The 24,855-nt window shown below is 41.1% G+C and overlaps 1 protein-coding gene across 1 annotated transcript; it reads right to left on the minus strand.

Annotated features, from left to right (window-relative positions):
* Positions 1–128: 128 nt before the first annotated feature.
* On the minus strand, positions 129–24,406 carry LOC118932484 (activator of 90 kDa heat shock protein ATPase homolog 2-like). Its single transcript, XM_057497547.1, is given in 12 exon segments — positions 129–711; positions 853–890; positions 1,415–1,489; positions 1,491–1,529; positions 1,929–2,033; positions 2,717–2,769; positions 2,772–2,804; positions 3,825–3,887; positions 3,890–3,926; positions 5,751–5,836; positions 10,373–10,381; positions 24,196–24,406. Coding segments are annotated over 12 exon segments (921 nt in total). The 3' UTR covers positions 129–539.
* Between the last annotated feature and the right edge of the window lie 449 nt (positions 24,407–24,855).

Consider the following 24,855-nt stretch of genomic DNA (forward strand, 5'->3'; position numbering starts at 1 on the left):
CTTCAGTCTTCTCAGAGGAAAGTAATGAGAAAAACGTGAATGAGGGGAAGCACTTAACCATTAGATACTCTGTTTATTAGTCCCAAAAAGTACCTTATCCCATAGACTTTTCAGTGCTTTCTACCCCAGGTAGAAATTAGTACATTGTAACTGCTGCAGGGAGAAGAGTAACAGTATAGCCAACTTACCTCATTGCCACATGCTCCTGAAAGCAACATGCCACTTCTTCACTAAGAGCTACACACCTTACACGCCCTGAAGTAAAATGTTTCCCACGCTAAAGTTGGTCTTAGCAAGCTTAGCTCTCTGTACTCAGGGACTTAGTTCCCAGAGGAGCATCTATGGGAGGTAAAGTTAATACCTAGTTTCAGGTTGCTTGCTACTTTAACTCAACAATCTAGTCATAATAAAGATTCAAATAATGCTTTAAATTATGTATAAGTTCATGGATTTCATCCAGTATACTGAGTTTTTGTTTCTTTTTTAAAAGGAATAATAGGGAAAAGGTAAGTTTTCTTTTTCTACTTACAAAATCTAAATCAACCATTTAGGGTAGTCAGCTGCAGTAATAAGCCTTTTATTTCTTCAGAATGCTGCTGCTGCCAACAGAATGTCATGTTTTCTTCGTTACAGACAGGAACTCCTTTGCAGTCCAACTGTAATTCAGTTTGCCCTGGAGGAGGCACAAAGGGCAGTGCAACTGTTAACACACTGTTTTGGAAGGAAAACAGGATGCTTATTTACTGCATTATGAAGAGGCTAATGTAGCCATATGGTCCTGCTACTGCTTTCCATGGCTGGTGGGGGGAACAGCTTGCATGTTTTGGGGCTCGTAGAACAAACCAAGTGTACTAGTAACATACCTCTGGCCAGTTCCTGCATGTCCATATCTTTTCATTTGTTAACTGAAACAAAGGGGAAATTCCTCTGAAAACATCTTTTAAAACTTCTTACGACACAGGAAAACACAATCTTTTCATCAAAACCCCTACATACTAAAAGTGACAGTGAACAACATCCAGTCCCGTTTTTCAGGCTCTACACCAGCAGCCTTGAGAATTCACTGTCCCCAGTGCCAAAATGTAACAGCACTTAACATCAGGGACAGACAGTGACACTGGTCACCAAGGGTGAAAGCAACTGACAGCACCTTGGACCCCAGTGATTCAGGTAGCAGAAACTTGAAACTCCTAGACTAAAGGTTGCAAAGAATTGTGCTTATTTCTTCTAGACTCAGACATCTGCACAATTACTGAAACTAAGGCTTCATCTTTACTGTCACCTAGTATATAAAACATTTTTTATTTGTTCTATAGCCAACTTTCTAAAGTTCTCAAGTAACTGAGCTCAGAAGCCCAAAGCAAGTTAAAAACAGCAAAAGTGGAAAGTCAGTCCCAGTTTACTTTTCTTTAACCGGAAGATTACTTAACAATTCTATATATTCATTGGTGATATTCCCATCAAACATTTGGAATTTCCCTCTCTTTTTTAGCTTCTAATTCAGCAGATGCAGAAAATTTTTGCACCAACTAACCAAGCAAAAAACACAGTAGATACGTTATTCCAGATGTGCTGTCACCTTTTTAACATTAAAGTACTAACACAAAAAGCCCAAACCATAGTAACTTTTTTTTTTTTTAATCCTGAGTACATAACGTCCTTACAGCTTGCTTTCTTCTTCTTTCAGAAATAGAGCAGTAAATTAATGTATCCCCTAAATGCTGGCATATCCCCCCAGAATGCCTCCTTTCTCCCCTCAGATTTTTCAGAAGCTACCCAAAATTTTACCACCACCATTCTACATCCCTTCAATTCGAAAAAAATACAACCATATGAGAAATAAAACCAGCTCTATTTCTTTGTGGCCCATTTTCTCCCAATATCAGCACATAAGGCCCCAGCTTGACAAGTGACTTAACATTTTTCACAGTGAACATAACGTAGCGATGCTCCGCCACTCTGTGGAACAGGCCCGTCTTGGGTGCCACAGCAGGGACCCCTACGCCCGGTGCCACTGGAGAGGAGGCCTGAACCTGAAGAAGAGAGTTAGAATGCCAAGAGATAAAACTGCTTAGATTTAAAAATTCAGTTTTCCAGTCTTGACATAAGATGTGCCAAATTCCACACTACCCCTTCTAGACACATGGGAAGAGCACAAAAAGCCTTACTAACAGTACCAGCCCTGGTCTTTACTAGAACAGTCCATTGTTCCTATGGCCCTTCAGCTCTGTTCTCTCCCAGAATATGGCTTAAGACCCCAAATCCTACTGGAACATGTAAATATGGCCCAAAAGGCATAAAGATAAGCAGATGCAGGGCAAAAGAGTGTCAATCCCCCCACAAGATTCCAAGCACAGGATCTAAAACTTCCAATCCAAAAGTCCTGGTAGAAGGTTCTTCCACTGGTATGTGAGCCTCCAAGTCACCCTGTATTGTAATCTGTTGCCTACCGAAGAACACTGCTGTTAGTACACTGTCTTGAACTAAAATTCAGTATTTATCCCACAGAAAGGCCTGTTTATATGTTCCCTTCCATCAAGGATGGAAGTCTAATTTCATTATTTCCCCCTAAAAATGGCAGGGGATGCAAGGGTGGATCAACTGGCCCTCCTTGCTATCTTACGGTTCATCCTAAAAAGATGTTCAGAGCTTTGAGGCATTCACGTTAAGCACCTCATCTTCCCCCTCCCTACATACTGGCCATCAGAGGTCACACCTGCAAGGCCCTTTCACACTGTCTCCTCTCAACAGCCAGTCCTTGGGTTGTCCCAGTTTTGTCAGTAAAATCATGTCCATTGTAAATTCTACAAAGAAACACAACAGAGTTTTAACCCTTCCTTTTAGGTACAGACCAAAAAGTAGAAAATTCAAAAGAACAAGTAAGAAAATAGAAGAACTGATCACTTATAAACTATTCCTATGCTGTTTTGAGAATTTCAAGACCATTCTGTGTTTTTACGTATTGCACTGATATGAACATGAATTCCCCAGCAACAAAAGCCTTATTTCAAATGCCTCAGTTCTTTCTAGTTATTGATAAAATAGCAAAATTTTCTAATGTTCTTTTCCAAAAAGCTCAGCTTTACACAACTATTAGCTTTTATGACCTTCACTAAACTGTCAAAACCAAACACTTTTCCCTCTGCTTCACACCATCTCTCAAGAGCTTGCCCCCTCACAGCAGTCAAGCCTGTGGCCAGGCACATTTTTGGTGTTTTGGGGAAAGCGGCAGCCCCAAACCCATCTACGCGCACACCTGTATACTCAGGTGGCAGAGTCCAGTAGTGAGGTAGACACACAGGCCCCACTGGCCATTCTGCCTGGCAGGTGGCTTCCCTAAGTTACGCAAGACAACAGTAACCTCACTTCAACAGTGTAGAGACACATTATCTTAGTAAATCTCAACTACTACTGTAATATGTGCAGTCACTTCCACTCATTCATGCAACAAGGGTTTATTAAGCCTCTACTACGTGTCAGGTATTGTGCTGGATGCTGGAGACAGAGCAATGAACATGACACACAACTTCCATGCCCTTATGATCTTACAGTCTAACAGGGAAGATAGACATGAAACAAGTAATTAATTATACAACTGATTAAATCATTAGGCAAAATGGTTCACACTGTGCACTAAACTGGTAGTCTCTAATTGTCTTACTCATGACCAGCTCTCCCTCTCCAGACGAGTTTACCCCTGCAGCATAGAGAATTGTGTCTGGAGCCTCAGACACCAGCTAACCTGGGAATCCAGACCATAGTGGAGAGCATACCTGGGCAAATAGAAAAGGGACCCTCTGGCTCACAAGGGATGCCTTCTTTGCCTGTCTTAAGTGCCTTCAGTTAATCTCCAAGGGCCTCCCTGACCTTGGCGGGGCCTGCAATTATATAAGATCTTTCAATATATCCCCATCTCTTTCTTTTAACTCACATTACTCACCTATAAATCAGAAATAACAGACATCTGGTTTGATGTATTCTTACAACATTGGGACAAATGCCTGAGAGAAGAGCTGTGGTGGGGAGGGAAGGAGAAGAAATGGGTGTAAGAGATCTGACTCAAGATCTCCTCACAGAGTCTGAGAAGATGTAAGGGGTTTTTTTAGTCAAGGGTCCACTGAGTTGGCCAAATCTTAAATGGACCTCTTAGAATGTGAAGTCCTTAGTTTGCATACAAATTTGTATGTGTCTATGTAAATGGATTATATTGATGATGCATGTAGTCCACGGCTTTTATCAGGGTCTAGAAATGCGCTGTCCAGTATGAAATGTGGCTGGTTTGATTTAAGATGTGCTGTAAGGGTGAAATGATACACAGGAGACTTGGAAGGCTTAGAACAAAAAAAGGAATTGTAAAATACTCTCAATAATATTGATATTGATACATGTTAAAATGGCATTTTTTATACACTCAGTTGAATAAAAAATATCAAAATTAATTTCACCTGTTTCTTTTAGCTTTTTTAAGCTAGCTACTAGAAAATTTTAAACTCCACATGTGGCTTGCATTATATTTCTATTGAACAGCGCTGACCTAGAACCACAAAGCCAGTGTATTAGGAAAATCAGATTTCCAAATAACATGGCCTTCAGCTACTCTCTTTTGGCAGGGAGAACTGGGAAAAGGAGAGGGGAAGAAACTAGGGGGTGGCCAGGGGAGAGAAGGGAGGGAGGGAGGGAGGGAAGAAAGGCAACAGGAGGAAGAAGTGGGACCGGGAGAGGGAAGCATCAAAAGGCTGCTCTGGGGATGCCTCTGGGGTATCCTCAGAATGATGAGGTGTTCATTAGTGTCCTTACGATTCAGTTGAGGCGGGTTTGCTCCCAGATCCCAGTTCCAATCTAAAGAGTTTGTTCTGTTGCACTACCAAGGGTTGAATCTAAAAAGGCCAGTTTAACATGCCGATGAAAGACTCAGCTGTTGGATTTGAATATAACAAAGTAAAATCACAGCCTCTGAATACAGCAACCACATGTCTGAAGATACGTCTGACACAGCCCCAATCTGATGGCATTTTATAACCTTTAATTTAATGAAGGTGAATCATCATGCTGCTCAATATGATTTAGTTTTTATATCTTTGAAAGTCCTCACATTGAATACGTTCACAAATCAAAAAAAGCCCTCTTGTCAAACTATCTTGGTTTGGAAAATAAAGCTGCTGTACAAATGGTCTTAGCCCAGAACCAACCTTTCAGCTTGAAGAGGGCAGTCAGCATGCTTTAGAGTCACATAGGCTCTATCTCTCAAGGGAACTAGGAAAGCAGGTCAAAAGCAGCACACAGTATAGTAAGTAGTTCATGGAAAACCACGCGACACAACCAAGGGATATCACAACTAAAAGCTGAGAGTTTTCACTATTCATTGGAAACAGCAAAGATATGGGGGAGGGAAAACAAAATCCCATTCGCTAAGCTGTGCGTGAGGCCTGGGCACTTCACGGTACCTGCGAGTCACACTGTCCTGACACCATCTTGAAAAGATGAGTCGGCCCCACTTCACAGATGGCGCCTGCCGGGGCGCCACGCTGGGCCTGTGGAGCGGCCCAGCCTTCCTGGCCTTGCTCTTTTTGCCTATACCTCTCTGCTCCACACCCCACGGTTCAGCCACCCTTCTCCACAAACGAGCCCTCCCCAGTTCCCCACCACTACCACACAGGAGTCACACAGTCTGATGAACAGGTTTTCAAATGTCCAACGTCTGTAGCTTGATTTTAAAGGAAGAAAGAAAGAAACTCTATCAGATACCTCACCTCAGTGCCATCTACATCCTTTTCTTCAGAAAGGCTGGGTATTTCAACCAATCCCTTCTGCTTGGCACCAGATTCTTTAATTACACCTAAAATGGGCAAAATGTGTTCTTCAATTCCAAAGTTAACAACTGGTTTATGCAAAACTCCCCTGCCTAATGGAACAGGTGCCTCACGGGGCAGGTGCCCAGCTTTCCCCCCACAGGTGCCCAAACCAACCCTGTTCTCCTGCCCTCATCAGAGGTAAGCAACCGAGAAAGGTGGGGGCAGAACCTGGCCAACGGCACTGCGCATGAAATCGGGCTGGCTGGAAAAACGGGTCGGAGTAAGTGGGTGTGTAAGTAATGTTTCTTTATTCATCCCCCAATATTCTTAACAAGGTCAAAGTAGGATAAAGGGCTTTCTCCAAGAGATGCCATATAAGGGAGGGGAGGACAGAAAGGAACGATGAATTCTGATCACGGAGTGAGCGAGCAGAGAGAGGGTGTGGCTTAGGAGAGTCTCTGCGGGCTCATGCGGCTGGATTTCCTTCACCACCAGAGTGTGATTTCAGTAACAGCACAAAGATGGCAACACAGCTTGTTCCTGGCTTCAGTCCCCCTCACAAGAAGACCAACTAGCAGATCTCCATAGACAAGCCACCGTGAAAACCACAGAACCCAGAAGTGAGGCTGAAGAACCCTCCTGGACCAGAAAGAGAGGAGGAGTACGTCAGGAGGGAGGGAGCACCAGAGCACTGTGACCAAACCATGTGGACTGCATTCCTAACCGCAGCAGCACGTGGGCAGAAAGCCCAGCCAGGGACTGCCTGAGTGCAGAGCCAAGCTGGCAGCCCTATCTGGCCAGGGAGCTCCGTTGGCAGTTCTGCCTGATTGAGGTCCCAGTCAATGGGCTGAAGCCGGCTGTGGAGCCCCCAACAGGCAGGCAGGTAATTCACAGCCCTACTCAACTGCTGAGTGTAGCCTCCATTCCTGACCATCCAGGGAGCCTGACCAGAGTACCTGGGTAGCTGTGGAGCCCAGCCTAGAGCCCCACTCAAACACAGAGCCAAACCAGCAGCCCTGCTGCACTGTCCAGCATAGCCCCTGGTCCCACATACCCAGGGAGCCCAAGCAGTGACCTTAAGCAGCCTCACAGCCCAGCCTACAGCGCTACTCCTGTTAAACACAGCTTACAGCCTTGTGCCGACGGAGCCCAGACAGGAAGCCCATCCAACGAGGGAGCACAGCTGCTAGCACTGCCATCTGCAGTGGGCACTGGAAGCCTCTCCCAACCAGAGAGCCCAGCCAAGGCCCTGCCAACTGTGGCGGCTCGCCTGCAGACCTGCCCAACCTCAGAGCACAGGTATGTTCCCACCTGATTGCAGAGCACAGCCTAAGGCCAGGTCCAACCATGAAGCTCCACCTGTGGCCCTTCCTGGATAGAGTTCAGCCAGTCACCCCATCTGGTCAGGAAGCGTAACCTGAGTCCCCACCAGCCTATAGCCCCGCCCAATCACAGTCCAACTAGTGGCACTGCCCTGCCAGGGAACACAGCCAGTGACCATGTCAAGCAGCAATCACGGCAGTCCAGAAAGGGACTTCACGTCACTGTGCAGCACTGCCACCAGCCCCACCCAGTCAGCGAGCTGAGCTAGTGGCCCTGCATGAACATGGAGCCCCACCAGCAGACCCAACCAAACACAGCTGAGCCAGCAGCAAGCCCCCAGCCTCAGAGCACCACCCACCTGGAGGCCCCAACAGCAAGGCCCAGCTGCCATGACACAGTGAACTGATGAGCCAGTAACACCAGCTCAGCTGAACAGTGAAGGTCTTTCCCTGCCGAGGCAAACCTGTAAAGTCTGCAAGAAGCCCGCTTATTTATGTGCACAGATACCAATGCAAAGAATCAAGGGTTAGGAAGAATTAGGTGAACATGATACCACCAAAGGAAATGAATAAAGCTCCAATAACAGACCCTAAGGAAAGGGAGATCTATGAAACTGCATGAGTGGGAATGCAGAATAAACCTCTTAAAGCAGCCTAGTGACCTATAAGAGCACACAGACAGACACCTAAATCAAGTTAGGAAAATCATGCAGTACCAAATAGAAACCCTAGAGCTACAGAACATAATGACTGAATTGAAGAATTAAGTAGAGAGCTTCAATATCTAATTCAACCAAGCAAAGGAAAGAATTAGTGAATTAAAACATAGGTTGTTTTCAATTAGCCCCTCAAATTCACAAAATAAAAAGAGAATCAAAAAGTAAAGAAGGTCTAAAGGACTTATGGGATCCCATAAAAAAATACTGCATGCATTATGAGAATCCCAGGGAAGAAAGAAAAAGGGAAAGTCTATTTAAAGCAATAATGACTGAAAACTTCCCAAACCACAGAGGGGAAATGCACATTCAGATTCCTGAGGCCCACAGGACTCCCAAATAGACTAAACATGAAGGCTACCCTAAGGCACACTATAATTAAACTGTCAAAATTCAAGGACAGAGAATAATGAAAGCAGCAAGAAAAGTAATTCATCACATATAAGGGAGGTTCCAAGGCTTACAGGTGGGTTTCTTTTTTTTTTTTTTTTTGCTGAGAAGGCATCTCTCATATTTATTGATGAAATGGTTGTTAACAACAATAAGATTCTCTTTAGGGGTCTCCATGCACAATCATTAATCAAGTCCAACTCTCAGCAGTTTCCAACCTTCTGAAATGTAACAAACAAGTTCTCATGATGAACAATACAAGAGCACTAGTATCACAGAAACTGTTTCTGTCTTGGCTACTGTTTCTGTCTTGACTATGAATCATGAACTACAAACCATCAAGGCAAATGTGATTATACATATGATTTTTATACTTTATATATAAATTCCCACATTCCCCCCCCCTTTTTTTATTAAAGAGCTTCAAAGTAATGATTGTTGTAACTCAAACGAAAGGTCCGTTTTTAATTTTTTAAGTATTAACTTAGCTGGACGAAAGCAGCAGAGAATGCCTCATATAAATGGGGGGATGAGGTTCTAAGCCTCGCCTCAGTTGGCTCCCACCTCCTCGCCTGTTGACCCTTTATGACTGTGCCTGTCTTAGGTTGCTCCTCCCATGAGGAATCTTACCCATCTCTGGCTAACCAGCCATCTCCTGGGTCCACACAGGGGGAGAACGTACAGAAAAAGGAGGCATTAGGAGTTGACTGATATTTGATGATGTTTGTTTTCATACTCTTACTCTTATGTCCAGCCTTAATCATAGAAATCATAAAATACAAAGGTTTAGTGCACGGACTTTCATGAGTAACAATTCAAACAAAGAACAATCATTTTTTAGACATCACTTCTAGGAAAGTAGCATAAGCATGTATTGGTTTCAATAAACTGGTAACTATATGACGCATCCAGGCTATCAAGACAGGAAGGCAAATACACAAAAGAATCAGGCCTACAATTACTGGCCATATCCAGTGAAACCAAGAAAACTAGTTAGGTTACTCAGGCATTTGAGAAAACTTATCAATAATATGATGAATATTATCTAATTGATTGTGAATAGTTTGAGAAAAGTCAGACAAATTAAAACAACACATGCCTGGAAACTGTTCACATCCCATATGTTCTTTCAACAACAGATAGTCTATAGTAGCGCAATCTTGAAGTACTGCAACTCGTACTTCTCCCAGTTCTTGGTTGAGTTCAGATAATACAGAAGCAGTCAGACTTGTTGTTTTACTGTATGCACAGGCCATCTTGGGTATTTCGTTCTGCATTCCTACGACGAGTCCTGGAACTGGCAAGATGAATGCAGCAGCGACAGCTACAGCAACAGGATCCAACAACTTCAAGTTGTCATCACAATCAGGTGGCAGAGCTCGAGAAACTTGTTTGTGTTTATATCCAGGATGGTCTATAAGAGCAGGAAGAATACGTCCCACACCACAAACACCTTGCTAATGTGAAGAAAAGGCTTGATATGTTTTGTTATTGCATAAGAACACCCAGTCATTTGGAAGTCTATATCCAAAAGGCCATTTTACACGAATGGTAGAATTGCGGTAGGAAGGTATATGGGTGCAATTAATACATTTACATTCAGAAACTATAGTAGTACTGACAGGTAAGTTCAATTGAACTTCACGAGTAAGAACTTTAGGAGAGTGAGTAATGTTTATTCCTGAAATATTAGTGAAAACAGAAAGGGAGTCCTATACCTATCAAATTCTTCTTTAATAATCCACTAATAGAGGAATCTCCTGCTATACAAAACGATGACTTGTTTAATCCTCGACTTGCAAGTTGTAACCACAAGTTAGGTGAAGAAAACTCCCTCTCTGGAGAGAGTGATGTGCATAATTACTTTTATACAATATATCAGGAGTTCCTTTTTGATATTTCTCACAAGAATAATTACCAATATCATTTCGGGTCAAAACTGTTTTGTAAATATCATAGCGAGTATTATCTCTTTTAGACTGATCTGTTGCATTATACCACCCAAGTTTTCCTCCATACTTTTTTTTTTTTTTAGATAATTATTTTTTATTGAAGGGTAGTTGACACACAGTATTACATTACATTAGTTTCAGGTGTACAACATAGTGATTCAACATTTATATACATGATAATTCTAGGTACCAGCTATCACCATACCAAGCTGTTACAATATTTTGACTATATTCCTTATGCTATACATTACATCCTGGTTACTTATTTATTTTACCATTGGAAGTGTGTAATTTTTTTGTGTGTGTGTGTGAGGGCATCTCTCATATTTATTGATCAAATGGTTGTTAACAACAATAAAATTCTGTATAGGGGAGTCAATGCTCAATGCACAATCATTATTCCACCCCAAGCCTAATTTTCGTCAGTCTCCAATCTTCTGAGGCATAACAAACAAGTTCTTACATGGAGAACAAATTCTTACATAGTGAATAAATTACATGGTGAACAGTACAAGGGCAGTCATCACAGAAATTTTCGGTTTTGCTCATGCATTATGAACTATAAACAGTCAGTTCAAATATGAATACTCATTTGATTTTTATCCTTGATTTATATGTGAATACCACATTTCTCTCTTTATTATTATTATTTTTAATAAAATGCTGAAGTGGTAGGTAGATACAAGATAAAGGTAGAAAACATAGTTTAGTGTTGTAAGAGAGCAAATGTAGATGATCAGGTGTGTGCCTGTAGACTATGTGTTACAGGTGGGTTTCTAAGCAGAAACTTGAGTGGGATGACATATTCAAAATATTGAAAAGAAATGACTGTTAACCAAAAATACTATATCCAGCAAAGCTATCCATCAAAAATGAAGGAGAGATAAAGACTTTCCCAAACAAACAAAAGCTGAGGTTGTTCATCAATACTTGCCTTATAAGAAATGCTAAAGGGCATCCTTCAGGCTAAAATAAAAGAATGCTAATCAGCATCAGGAACACACACAAATGTATAAAATCACTGGTAACAAAGTCAGATTATCTAATATTGCAATGGTGGGGCATAATTCATTTACAACTCTAAAAGTCAACAAACATAACCATAAACATAACAACAAAAATAACCATAACTACAATAACTTGTTATTGGATATGCAATATAAAAAAGATGTAAATTGTAACATCAATAACCTAAAATGTGAGGGGGAAGAGAAGTACAAATTTCTCTATGTATTATCAATTATTAATTATCAATTATTAGGTTGTTGTATATTAGCCAGGGTAACTACAAAGAAAAAACCTGCAGTAGATACAAGAAATTATGATAAAGGTGTCAAAACTTACCACCACAAAAAAGCAACAAATCAGCAAGGAAGATGAAGGAGGAGACAATGAACACAGGATCTAGAAAACAGTCATAAAACAATGGACAAAATGGCAATAGTAAGTCCTTAACTATCAAAATTATTTTAAACATGAATGGGTTAGATTCTCCAATCAAAAGATAGAAAATGACTGAATGGATAAAAATTAAAAACAAGATCCAACAACATGCTGCCTATAGGTGACTCACTTAAGCTTTAAGGACACACATAAACTAAGAGTAAAGGGATGGAAAAAGGTATTTCAAGCAGGAGGGGCAGAAGATGGCAGCGTGAGTAGAGCAGCGGAAATCTCCTCCCAAAACAACATATATCTATGAAAATATAACAAAGACAACCCTTCCTAGAATAAAGACCAGAGGACACAGGACAATATCCAGACCACATCCGCACCTGAGAGAACCCAGCGCCTCGCGAAGGGGGTAAGATACAAGCCCCGGCCCCGCGGGAGCCGAGCGCCCCTCCCCCCAGCTCCCGGCGGGAGAAGAGCAGGCAGAGCGGGAGGGAGACGGAGCACAGGACTGCCGAACACCCAGCCCCAGGCATCCGGGCCAGAGTGCAGGGCGCTCAATACTAGGAAAACAGGGCAGCAAGAACAGTGAGCGGGCACTGGAGGCCGGGTGCCGGAGGACATAAGAAAAGCGCGCGACCATTTTTTTTTTTTTTTTTTTTGGCAAGCGCTTTTTGGTAGTCTTCAAGGGATAGGGACTCTAATACTAGGGAAACAGGGCAGCAAGACCGGTGAGCAGAGGCCTGAGGCTGGCACTGGAGAATAAAGAAAAACAAGCGACCACCTTTTTTTTTTTAATTAAAAATATATATATTTTTTTTTAATTTAAAAATTTTTTTCTTTTTTTTTTTGGTGGTCGTTGTTTTGTTTTGGCGGGTGCTTTTTGGAAGTCTTAAAGGGGCAGGGCAGGACACTTAATCCAGAGGTAGGAAATCCGGGGATCTCTGGGCACCCTAACCCCTGGGCTGCAGGGAGCAGGGAGGACCCTTACGGAGATAAATAGCCTCCCAGCAGCTCCTGCTCCAAAGTGACTCCACGACTTTGGAGTAGCTGCCCGAGCCAGGCCACGCCCACAGCAACAGCGGAGATTAACTCCATACCAGCCGGGCAGGAAGCAGAAACCCTGTCTGCGTGCAGCTGCGCAGCACAGCCACTAGAGGTCGCTGTTCTCCCAGGAGAGGAGGGCCACAAACCAACAAGAAAGGAAGTCCTTCCAGCCATCACTCGTCCCAGCTCTGCAAACTATTCCTATCACCATGAAAAGGCAAAGCTACAGGCAGACAAAGATCACAGAGACAACACCAGAGAAGGAGACAGACCTAACCAGTCTTCATGAAAAAGAATTCAAAATAAGAATCATAAACATGCTGACAGAGATGCAGAGAAATACGCAAGAGAAATGGGATGAAGTCCGGAGGGAGATCACAGATGCCAGAAAGGAGATCGCAGAAATGAAACAGACTCTGAAAGGGTTTATAAGCAGAATGGATAGAATGCAAGAGGCCATTGATGGAATTGAAATCAGAGAACAGGAACGCATAGAAGCTGACATAGAGAGAGACAAAAGGATCTCCAGGAATGAAACAATGTTAAGAGAACTGTGTGACCAACCCAAAAGGAACAATATCCGTATTATAGGGGTCCCAGAAGAAGAAGAGAGAGGAAAAGAGATGGAAAGTATCTTAGAAGAAATAATTGCTGAAAACTTCCCCAAACTGGGGGAGGAAATAATTGAACAGACCACGGAAATACACAGAACCCCCAACAGAAAGGATCCAAGAAGGACAACACCAAGACACATAATAATTAAAATGGCAAAGATCAAGGACAAGGAAAGAGTGTTAAAGGCAGCTAGAGAGAAAAAGGTCACCTATAAAGGGAAACCCATCAGACTAACGTCAGATTTCTCAACAGAAACCCTACAGGCCAGAAGAGAATGGCATGATATATTTAATACAGTGAAACAGAAGGGCCTTGAACCAAGGATACTGTATCCAGCACGACTATCATTCAAATATGACGGTGGGATTAAACAATTCCCAGACAAACAAAAGTTGAGGGAATTTGCTTTCCACAAACTACCTCTACAGAACATCTTACAGGGACTGCTCTAGATGGGAGCACTCCTAGAAAGAGCACAGCACAAAACACCCAACATATGAAGAATCGAGGAGGAGGAACAAGAAGGGAGAGAAGAAAAGAATCTTCAGACAGTGTATATAACACCTCAATAAGCGAGCTAAGTTAGGCAGTAAGATACTAAAGAGGCTAACCTTGAACCTTTGGTAACCACGAATTTAAAGCCTGCAATGACAATAAGTACATATCTTTCAATAGTCACCCTAAATGTTAATGGGTTGAATGCACCAATCAAAAGACACAGAGTAACAGAATGGATAAAAAAGCAAGACCCATCTATATGCTGCTTACAAGAAACTCACCTCAAACCCAAAGACATGTACAGACTAAAAGTCAAGTGATGGAAAAACATATTTCAAGCAAACAACAGTGAGAAGAAAGCAGGGGTTGCAGTACTAATATCAGACAAAATAGACTTCAAAACAAAGAAAGTAACAAGAGATAAAGAAGGACACTACATAATGATAAAGGGCTCAGTCAAACAAGAGGATATAACCATTCTAAATATATATGCACCCAACACAGGAGCACCAGAATATGTGAAACAAATACTAACAGAACTAAAGGGGGATATAGACTGCAATGCATTCATTCTAGGAGACTTCAACACACAACTCACCCCAAAGGATAGATCCACTGGGCAGAAAATAAGTAAGGACACGGAAGCACTGAACAACACAGTAGAGCAGATGGACCTAATAGACATCTATAGAACTCTACATCCAAAAGCAGCAGGATATACATTCTTCTCAAGTGCACATGGAACATTCTACAGAATAGACCACATAGTAGGCCACAAAAAGAGCCTCAGAAAATTCCAAAAGATTGAAATCCTACCAACCAACTTTTCCGACCACAAAGGCATAAAACTAGAAATAAACTGTACAAAGAAAGCAAAGAGGCTCACAAACACATGGAGGCTTAACAACACGCTCCTCAATAATCAATGGATCAATGACCAAATCAAAATGGAGATCCAGCAATATATGGAAACAAATGACAACAACAACACTAAGCCCCAACTTCTGTGGGACACAGCAAAAGCAGTCTTAAGAGGAAAGTATATAGCAATCCATGCATATTTAAAAAAGGAAGAGCAATCCCAAATGAATGGTCTAATGTCACAATTATCGAAATTGGAAAAAGAAGAACAGATGAGGCCTAAGGTCAGCAGAAGGAGGGACATAATAAAGATCAGAGAAGAAATAAATAAAATTGAGAAGAATAAAACAATAGCAAAAATCAATGAAACCAAGAGCTGGTTCTTCGAGAAAATAAACAAAATAGATAAGCCTCTAGCCAGACTTATTAAGAAGAAAAGAGTCAACACAAATCAACAGTATCAGAAACGAGAAAGGAAAAATCACGACAGACCCCACGGAAATGCAAAGAATTATTGGAGAATACTATGAAAACCTATATGCTAACAAGCTGGGAAACCTAGGAGAAATGGACAACTTCCTAGAAAAATACAACCTTCCAAGATTGACCCAGGAAGAAACAGAAAATCTAAACAGACCAATTACCAGCAACGAAATTGAAGTGGTAATCAAAAAACTACCAAAGAACAAAACCCCCGGGCCAGATGGATTTACCTCGGAATTTTATCAGACATACAGGGAAGATATAATACCCATTCTCCTTAAAGTTTTCCAAAAAATAGAGGAGGAGGGGATACTCCCAAACTCATTCTATGAAGCTAACATCACCCTAATACCAAAACCAGGCAAAGACCCCACCAAAAGAGAAAACTACAGACCAATATCCCTGATGAACGTAGATGCAAAAATACTCAACAAAATATTAGCAAACCGAATTCAAAAATACACAAAAGGATCATACACCATGACCAAGTGGGATTCATCCCAGGGATGCAAGGATGGTACAACATTCGAAAGTCCATCAACATTATCCACCACATCAACAAAAAGAAAGACAAAAACCACATGATCATCTCCATAGATGCTGAAAAAGCATTTGACAAAGTTCAACATCCATTCATGTTAAAAACTCTCAGCAAAATGGGAATAGAGGGCAAGTACCTCAACATAATAAAGGCCATCTATGATAAACCCACAGCCAACATTATATTGAACAGCGAGAAGCTGAAAGCATTTCCTCTGAGATCGGGAACTAGACAGGGATGCCCACTCTCTCCACTGTTATTTAACATAGTACTGGAGGTCCTAGCCATGGCAATCAGACAAAATAAAGAAATACAAGGAATCCAGATTGGTAAAGAAGAAGTTAAACTGTCACTATTTGCAGATGACATGATACTGTACATAAAAAACCCTAAAGACTCCACCCCAAAACTACTAGAACTGATATCGGAATACAGCAAAGTTGCAGGATACAAAATCAACACACAGAAATCTGTGGCTTTCCTATATACTAACAATGAACCAACAGAAAGAGAAATCAGGAAAACAATTCCATTCACAATTGCATCAAAAAAAATAAAATACCTAGGAATAAACCTAACCAAAGAAGTGAAAGACTTATACTCTGAAAACTACAAGTCACTCTTAAGAGAAATTAAAGGGGACACTAACAGATGGAAACTCATCCCATGCTCGTGGCTAGGAAGAATTAATATCGTCAAAATGGCCATCCTGCCCAAAGCAATATACAGATTTGATGCAATCCCTATGAAACTACCAGCAACATTCTTCAATGAACTGGAACAAATAATTCAAAAATTCATATGGAAACACCAAAGACCCCGAATAGCCAAAGCAATCCTGAGAAGGAAGAATAAAGTAGGGGGGATCTCACTCCCCAACTTCAAGCTCTACTATAAAGCCATAGTAATCAAGACAATTTGGTACTGGCACAAGAGCAGAGCCACAGACCAATGGAACAGACTAGAGAATCCAGACATTAACCCAGACATATATGGTCAATTAATATTTGATAAAGGAGCCATGGACATACAATGGCGAAATGACAGTCTCTTCAACAGGTGGTGCTGGCAAAACTGGACAGCTACATGTAGGAGAATGAAACTGGACCATTGTCTAACCCCATATACAAAAGTAAACTCAAAATTGATCAAAGACCTGAATGTAAGCCATGAAACCATTAAACTCTTGGAAGAAAACATAGGCAGAAACCTCTTAGACATAAACATGAGTGACCTCTTCTTGAACATATCTCCCCGGGCAAGGAACACAACAGCAAAAATGAGTAAGTGGGACTATATTAAGCTGAAAAGCTTCTGTACAGCAAAAGACACCATCAATAGAACAAAAAGGATCCCTACAGTATGGGAGAATATATTTAAAAATGACACATCCGATAAAGGCTTGACGTCCAGAATATATAAAGAGCTCACATGCCTCAACAAACAAAAAACAAATAACCCAATTAAAAAATGGGCAGAGGAACTGAACAGACAGTTCTCCAAAAAAGAAATACAGATGGCCAACAGACACATGAAAAGATGCTCCACATCGCTAATTATCAGAGAAATGCAAATTAAAACTACAATGAGGTATCACCTCACACCAGTAAGGATGGCTGCCATCCAAAAGACAAACAACAACAAATGTTGGCGAGGCTGTGGAGAAAGGGGAACCCTCCTACACTGCTGGTGGGAATGTAAGTTAGTTCAACCATTGTGGAAAGCAGTATGGAGGTACATCAAAATGCTCAAAACAGACTTACCATTTGACCCAGGAATTGCACTCCTAGGAATTTACCCTAAGAATGCAGCAATGAAGTATGAGAAAGATCATTGCACCTCTATGTTTATTGCAGCACTATTTACAATAGCCAAGAATTGGAAGCAACCTAAATGTCCATCGATAGATGAATGGATAAAGAAGATGTGGTACATATACACAATGGAATACTACTCAGCCATAAGAAAAGGGCAAATCCAACCATTTGCAGCAACATGGATGGAGCTGGAGGGTATTATGCTCAGTGATACAAGCCAAGCGGAGAAAGAGAAATACCAAATGATTTCACTTATCTGTGGAATATAAGAACAAAGGAAAAACTGAAGGAACAAAACAGCAGCAGAATCACAGAACTCAAGAATGGACTAACAGGTACCAAAGGGAAAGGGACTGGGGAGGATGGGGGGGTAGAGAGGGATAAGGGGGGGAAGAAGTGGGGGGTATTAAGATTAACATGCATGGGGGGGTAGGAGAAAAGGGAGGGCTGTACAACACAGAGAAGGCAAGTAGTGATTCTACAACATTTTGCTATGCTGATGGACAGTGACAGTAAAGGGGTTTATAGGGGAGACCTGGTATAGAGGAGTGCCTAGTAAACATAATATTCATCATGTAAGTGTAGATTAGTGATACCAAAAACAAAACAAAACAAAACAAAAAAAAGGGCACTTCCTATGTGGTAACCTCCAATGAGTTCTACACAAGGGTATAAAGGGCATATAAAAGTGTAGGCAAATGGTCTGTTTGCATTTATACAGAAGATCAAAGCCTAATTGGGCTACCCTGAGAATGAACTAAGATACGATATGAAAGAGAACTTCCAACATCAGCTCTCTCTGGAAGACTCATGCCAGAAGATGATCATCAAAAAACCCCAACAAAGATCCACGCACTGCTACAGCTGTAGATGCACTCATCCCACCAGCTCCTGGACTTGCCATGGGAATGAAGAAGGAGATATCTAAGCTGGCCTGTGCATACAGTAAAACAACAAATTTGACTGGATCTATACTGTTGGAACTCAACCAAGAATTAGGATAAGTGCAAATTGTAGCGCCCCAAAATCTTACAACTACAGACTATTTACTGTTAAAAGAACATAAGGGATGTGAACATTCCCCAGGAATGGGTTGTTTTATTTTGTGTGATTTCTCTCAGACTGTTCAAGCTCAGTTGGACAATATCCACCATATCATAGATAAGTTTTCACAAATGCCTAAGGTGCCTAACTGGTTTTCTTGGTTTCACTGGAGATGGCTCGTAATTACAGATATGCTTTGGTTATGTAACTATACTCCTGTTATGTTAATGTGTGTGCGCAATTTAAGTAGTAGCTTAAAACCTATACATGCTGAAGTTACTCTACAAGAAGATATGTCAAAGGAATAATCAATCTTCCCATGTTTTCTTCCACCTGCTACTTCTATAGCTTTTCTTCTTCCTTCCTAATTACAACCCTTAAATAGAATTCGTGCCTCATATCAAATTTACCGAGTATCATAATTCTTCCAAGTGGTAAAGATACCTCAAGACAAATGCTGGGCATAGAAGCTACAGGGCATAAATATGCAAAGAAATAAAAAGCTAACCATTTCAAACAATAAGGCTTCTCTCTCACTTACCAACTTTACATTTCCCTGTATGGCCCCGGAAGATGACTGGTTAGCCAGAGACGGGTAAGATTCCTCAAGGGAGGAACAACCTAAGACAGGCAGGGGGGTCATCAGGTGAGAAATTGGGGATCAACAGAGGTGAGGCTTAGAACCTCACCCCCCCGTTCTGAGAGAAATCTTCTGCATACGTGGATGTTTTATTGCCCTTGTCTAGCTTGGATTAACACATAGTCTACAGGCACACACCTGATCATCTACATGTGCTCTCTTACAACACTAAACTATGTTTTCTACCTTTATCTTGTATCTACCTACCACTTCAGCATTTTATTAAAAATAATAATAATAAAGAGAGAAATGTGGTATCCACATATAAATCAAGTATAAAAACCAAATGAGTATTCATATTTGATCTGTTTATAGTTCATAATGCATGAGCAAAACCGAAAGTTTCTGTGATGACTGCCCTTGTACTGTTCACTATGTAACTTATTCATTATGTAAGAATTTGTTCTCCATGTAATAACTTGTTTGTTATGCCTCAGAAGATTGGAGACTGATGAAAATTAGGCTTGGGGTGGATTAATGATTGTGCATTGAGCATTGACTCCCCTATACAGAATTTTATTGTCGTTAACAACCATTTGATCAATAAATATGAGAGATGCCCTCACAAAAAAAAAAGAAAAAAAAAGGACAGTCTTCCAATGGTAAAATAAATAAGTAACCGGGATGTAATGTATAGCATAAGGAATATAGTCAAGATATTGTAACAGCTTGGTAGGGTGATAGCTGGAACCTAGAATTATGTATATAAATGTTTTATCACTGTGTTGTACACTTGAAACTAATACTGTGTGTCAACTACCCTTCAATAAAAAATAATTATCTAAAAAAAAAAAAAAGATATTTCAAGCAAATGGTTACCAAAAGAAAGCACGAGTAGCTATACTTATAGTAGACAAAGTAGACTTTAAGCTAAAAAATGGCCAAGAGAAACAAAGGTCATTATATAATGTTAAAGGGGTCAAAAATATATAACAATTGTAGATATTTATGTACCCAACATCAGAGCATCTAAACATACAAAGCAAACACTAACAGAACTAAAAGGAGAGATAAATAGCAACACAATAGTACCTGGGGACTTTAACCACACTCTCAACAAGGGTAGATCATCCAGGCAGAAAATCAGTAAGGAAATAGCAAATTTAACCAAATGAACCTAACAGACCTATACAGAATATTCCATCAAACAGCAGCAGAATACACATTCTTCTCAAGCACCACAGAACATTTTCTAGGATAAATCATATGAAAGGCCACAAAACAAGTCTCAACAAATAAAAAAAGACAAAAATTTTAACAAACATCTTTTCTAACCACAATGGAATGAAACAATAAATAACAGAAGGAAAGCTAGGAAATTCACAAATACATGGAAATTAAACAAAACACTCCTGGAAAACCAACAGCTCAAAGAAATCAAAAGGGAAATTTTAGATGAATCTTGAGACAAATGAAAATGGAAACACAACACATCAAAATGTACAGGATGCAGCAAAAAACAGCTTTAAGATGGAAGTTTGTAGTGATGAATACATACATAAAGAGAAAAGAAAGATCTCAAAGAACCTAACTTTACACCTCAGGGAACTAGAAAAAGAACAAAATAAGCCTGAAGTTAGAGTAGAAATAACAAGCAATCTACAGATTCAATGCAATACCTATCAAAATTTGAATGTCATTTTTCATAGAAATAGAACAATCTTAAATTTGTATGGTACCACAAAATACCCCCAAATAGTCAAAGCAATCTTGAGAAAGAACAAAGCTAGAGGCACACTTCTGATTTCAAAATTATTACAAAGCAATTGTGATCAAAACAGTGTGGTACTGGTATAAAAAAAGACAGATCAGTGGAACAGAAGAGAAAGCCCAGAAATAAACCTCCACACATACAGTCAATTAATCTATGACAAAGGAGGCAAGACTATACAGTGGGGAAAGGGCAATCTCTTCAATAAAATGTGGTGAGAAAACTGGGCAATCACAAGCAAAAGAATGCAACTGGACCACACTCTTACACCACACACAAAAAGTAACTTAAAATGGATTAAAAACCTGAATGTAAGACATGTAACCATAAAATTCCTAGAAGAAAATACAGGTGGGTAAGCTCCTTGACACTGGTCTTAGCAATGATTTTTAGATTTGACACAAAAAACAAGCAAAAGCAAAAATAAACAAGAGGGACTTCTAACTAAAAAGCTTCTACATAGCAAAGGAAATCATCAACAAAATGAAAACCTATGAAATGGGAAAAATATTTGCAAATCATATATCTGATAAGGGATTAATATCCAAAATATATAAAGAATTCATAGAATCAAAAACAAAAAGCAAACTATCCAATCAAAAAATGGGCCAAGGATCTGAAAGACATTTATGCAAAGATATTCAAATGGCCAACAAGAACATGAAAAGGTGTTCAATATCACTCATCACCAGGGAAACCACAATGAGGTATCATCTCACATCTGTTAGAATGGCTATTATTAAAAAGAGATATAAAGTATTGGTGAGGATGTGGAGAAAAGGGAACACTGGCACACTTACCAGTAGGAATGTAAACTGGTACAGCCACTATGGAAAACCCTATAGAGTTCTCAAAAAATTAAAAATAGAACTACCATATGATACAGCAATCCCACCTCTGGGTAAATATTCAAAGGAAATGAAATCAGTATCTCAAAGAGATAGCTTCACCCCATGTTCACTGCAACATTATTTACAGTAACCAAGACATGGAAACAACCTCATGTCCATTGATGGATAAATGGATAAAGGAAATGTGGTATTTGTGTAATGCACATGTCTGTACACACACACACACACACACACACACACACACAGGAATATTACTCAGCCATAAAAAATAAGGAACTCCTGTCATTTGCAACAACATGGATGGATCTTGTGGGCATTATGCTAAGTCACATAAGTCAGACAGAAACAAATACTGTATGATCTCATTTACATGTGTAATCTAGGAAAAACACACAGAAACAGAGAGTGGACTGGTGGTTGCTGGAGGTGTAAGTGGTCAAAGGATACAAAAGGTATAAACTTCCAGTTATTCATTGATCAGTAAGTTCTGAGGATGTTATGTACAGCATGGTGAGTATAGTCAACAATACTGTACTGTATATTTTAATGGTGCTAAGAGGGTAAATCTTATAAGTTCTCAACATACACAGAAAAGAATTGTAACTATATAAGGTGATGGCTATGTTAATCAACCTTACTATAGTAATCATTTCATAATATATACACATACCATCACCTGTACAAAAAATAAATAAGCCAGTGATTTTAAGAGAAAATACTACTTTACATAGTGGGTAGTATTATCTTAAGGAACTGAGCAGGAGGGTTAAAAGATATTTGGTCAAAATATGGCTTGAAAGGCACACTTGTAAGTTTGAGGGTGGCAGGTCTCTCAAGGCTGCTTGAGGGAACTGGGCTATAAAAAAATATACAAAAAAAACCTATAAAAAAAACAAACAAAACAAAAAAACAAGACCAGAGTGCTGTCTTCTCCCCAATGGGTACCCCTTGCCACCTCTGGGGCCCACCGCGAGGAGAGCGAGCACGGGGTGCCCTCTGGCTGCTGCCTGGAAATAGCTGAGTTTACCGCTCACAGAAGGTGGTTGCTGCTTTGAGGTAAGGGGGACAGAAGAGACACAAAGCCATGAGCTCCCCTGAGGGAAGGGTCCCAGGGATGGGGTGGGCTATAAGAGGCCAGACCCTGCTATGATCCAGCCACAGCAGCCATGGGGGGAACAACTGACAGCAAAGCCCCAGCCAGAAGATTCCAAGGCAGGTGTGGGCAGCTTCTGAGGCTTGCTGAACACCTCCCTAGGCCTGGGCCAGGCTGGAGCTGGCAATGCCCAAGCTGGCTTACTGGGTGGCTCTCTGATCCAGACTCTCAAGAAAGGAATTAACCCTGAGCTGAGGCCCAAATTCAACAGGGCACACCTTCAAGGCCAGATCTCCCCCTCTCTCCTTGTCCTTTTCCCCTTTGTCTTCACATCCACAGTTACTTCAGCAAGTATTCACTGAGCACAGACTGTCTACCCCACCAGGAGCTAGGCAGTATGGGAGAAAGTTATTCATTAAACACACACACATTTCAGACAGTGATCTGGGCCAGGAAACAAAACCATCTATATCTGATCAAAAGACCCAAAGAGTGAAAACAACCCAAATATCCATCAACTGATGAACAGGTGAACAAAATGGGCTGTATGTTATACAATGGAATATTCAACTATAAAAAGGATGAAATACTCAACACAGATGAACCTTGAAAACATGTTAAGGGAAAGAAGCCAGTCACAAAAGACTACATGCTCTAGGATTCCACTCATACGAAGCGTCCAGAACAGGGAACCCCAGAGAGGTAGAAAATAGATTAGTGGCTGCCAAGGACTGAGGGAGTGACTGCTAACAGGTACAGGGGTTTTGGGAGTGATGAAAATATGCTAAAATTGACTGTAGTGGTGGCTACACATCTCTGTGAATATATTGAAAATCAACTGCATGCTGTAAATGGTTGAGTTTTAGGTATGTACATTATATCTCAAAAAAGCTGGTATTTAAAAAATCCCTGCCCTAATGAACCCTGCAGGGGAAGGGAGGAAACTAGAATAAACAAGATATTTACATAGTCATATACAGTATACCAAATATCAGTGCCTTGGGGAGAAATAAAGCAAGGAAGAGAGACTACAAGGAAGGAATCTGTAATTTGTATAGGATGGAAACAGGTGGCTTCACTCAGGACAAACAGCTGATGGAGCCAAAGGAGCCAGCAGGCTGCTCTCTGGGGAAGGTGCTCCAGATGGCAGCTCCTGGAGACTCTAAGGCTGATGAGAGCCCAGCTGAGGGGCAAAGAGCTCTAGGCAGCTCGAGTGCTGAGATAAAGAGAGGTCCCCAGCCTGTGGGTCAAGGAGCTCCACGTGCAGGTAGGGTGTCTAGGACTCTGAACAGCAATTCAGGGGCCACTCAGTGCTAGGCCCATTGGACTCATTCTAAACGCATCTATTGGTGAATGAATAATGAATCAATTGACTCTGCCCCAAGGCTGTTTCCAGCCACCTGTACCCTGAGATTGTTACCTTTCTTAGCCCCAAATGATGTTCCACTCATAAAAGAAAATCAGCTTTCCTTTGTGGCTGCTGCAGGAAGTCTCGCCTTCCACCTGCTTCAGCTCACTGATCTCGCAGCCAGCCTCGTTCTGCAGGATGATGCCCACCAGGAGCTCTCGTAGCTTCCCCTTGGACCAGCTGGTGACACTCCACTCTGTCCTGCCAGGGAGGAACAAGAAGGGCAGAGCCATGAATGGAAGCCTTAGCTGGTATCCACATGCTCATCCTGGGATGGTAGGGAAGCACCTGCGCCCAACCCAGATCAGCCCAGTTCCCCTCAAGCAGCCTTGTGAGACCTGCCACCCCTTAACTTTACAAATGTGCTTCTCAAGCCAGATTTCTACCAAATATCTTCTAAGCCTCTTGCTCAGTTCCTTAAGATACTATGTAAAGTAGTATTTTTCTCTTAAAAACGCTGGCTTATTTGGGGGAAAAGGGCCTAGCAATCTCACCTGGCCTGTAGGCAAAGCCTGGGCCATATGAAAAAGCAGTAATAACTGAAACTTCAATAACTGAAATTTCAATCATAATGAGACAAGTTTCAAGTGTTTTCAAACATTAGCTCATGCAATCTTCCCAAATAATGTTCCCATTTTAGGAAATGGAAATGAGCCGAGAGAAACACGTGATGCTGAGACAG

The sequence above is a fragment of the Manis pentadactyla genome, chromosome 2 (genome assembly GCF_030020395.1).
Source record: "Manis pentadactyla isolate mManPen7 chromosome 2, mManPen7.hap1, whole genome shotgun sequence".
NCBI classification, from domain to species: Eukaryota; Metazoa; Chordata; class Mammalia; order Pholidota; family Manidae; genus Manis; species Manis pentadactyla.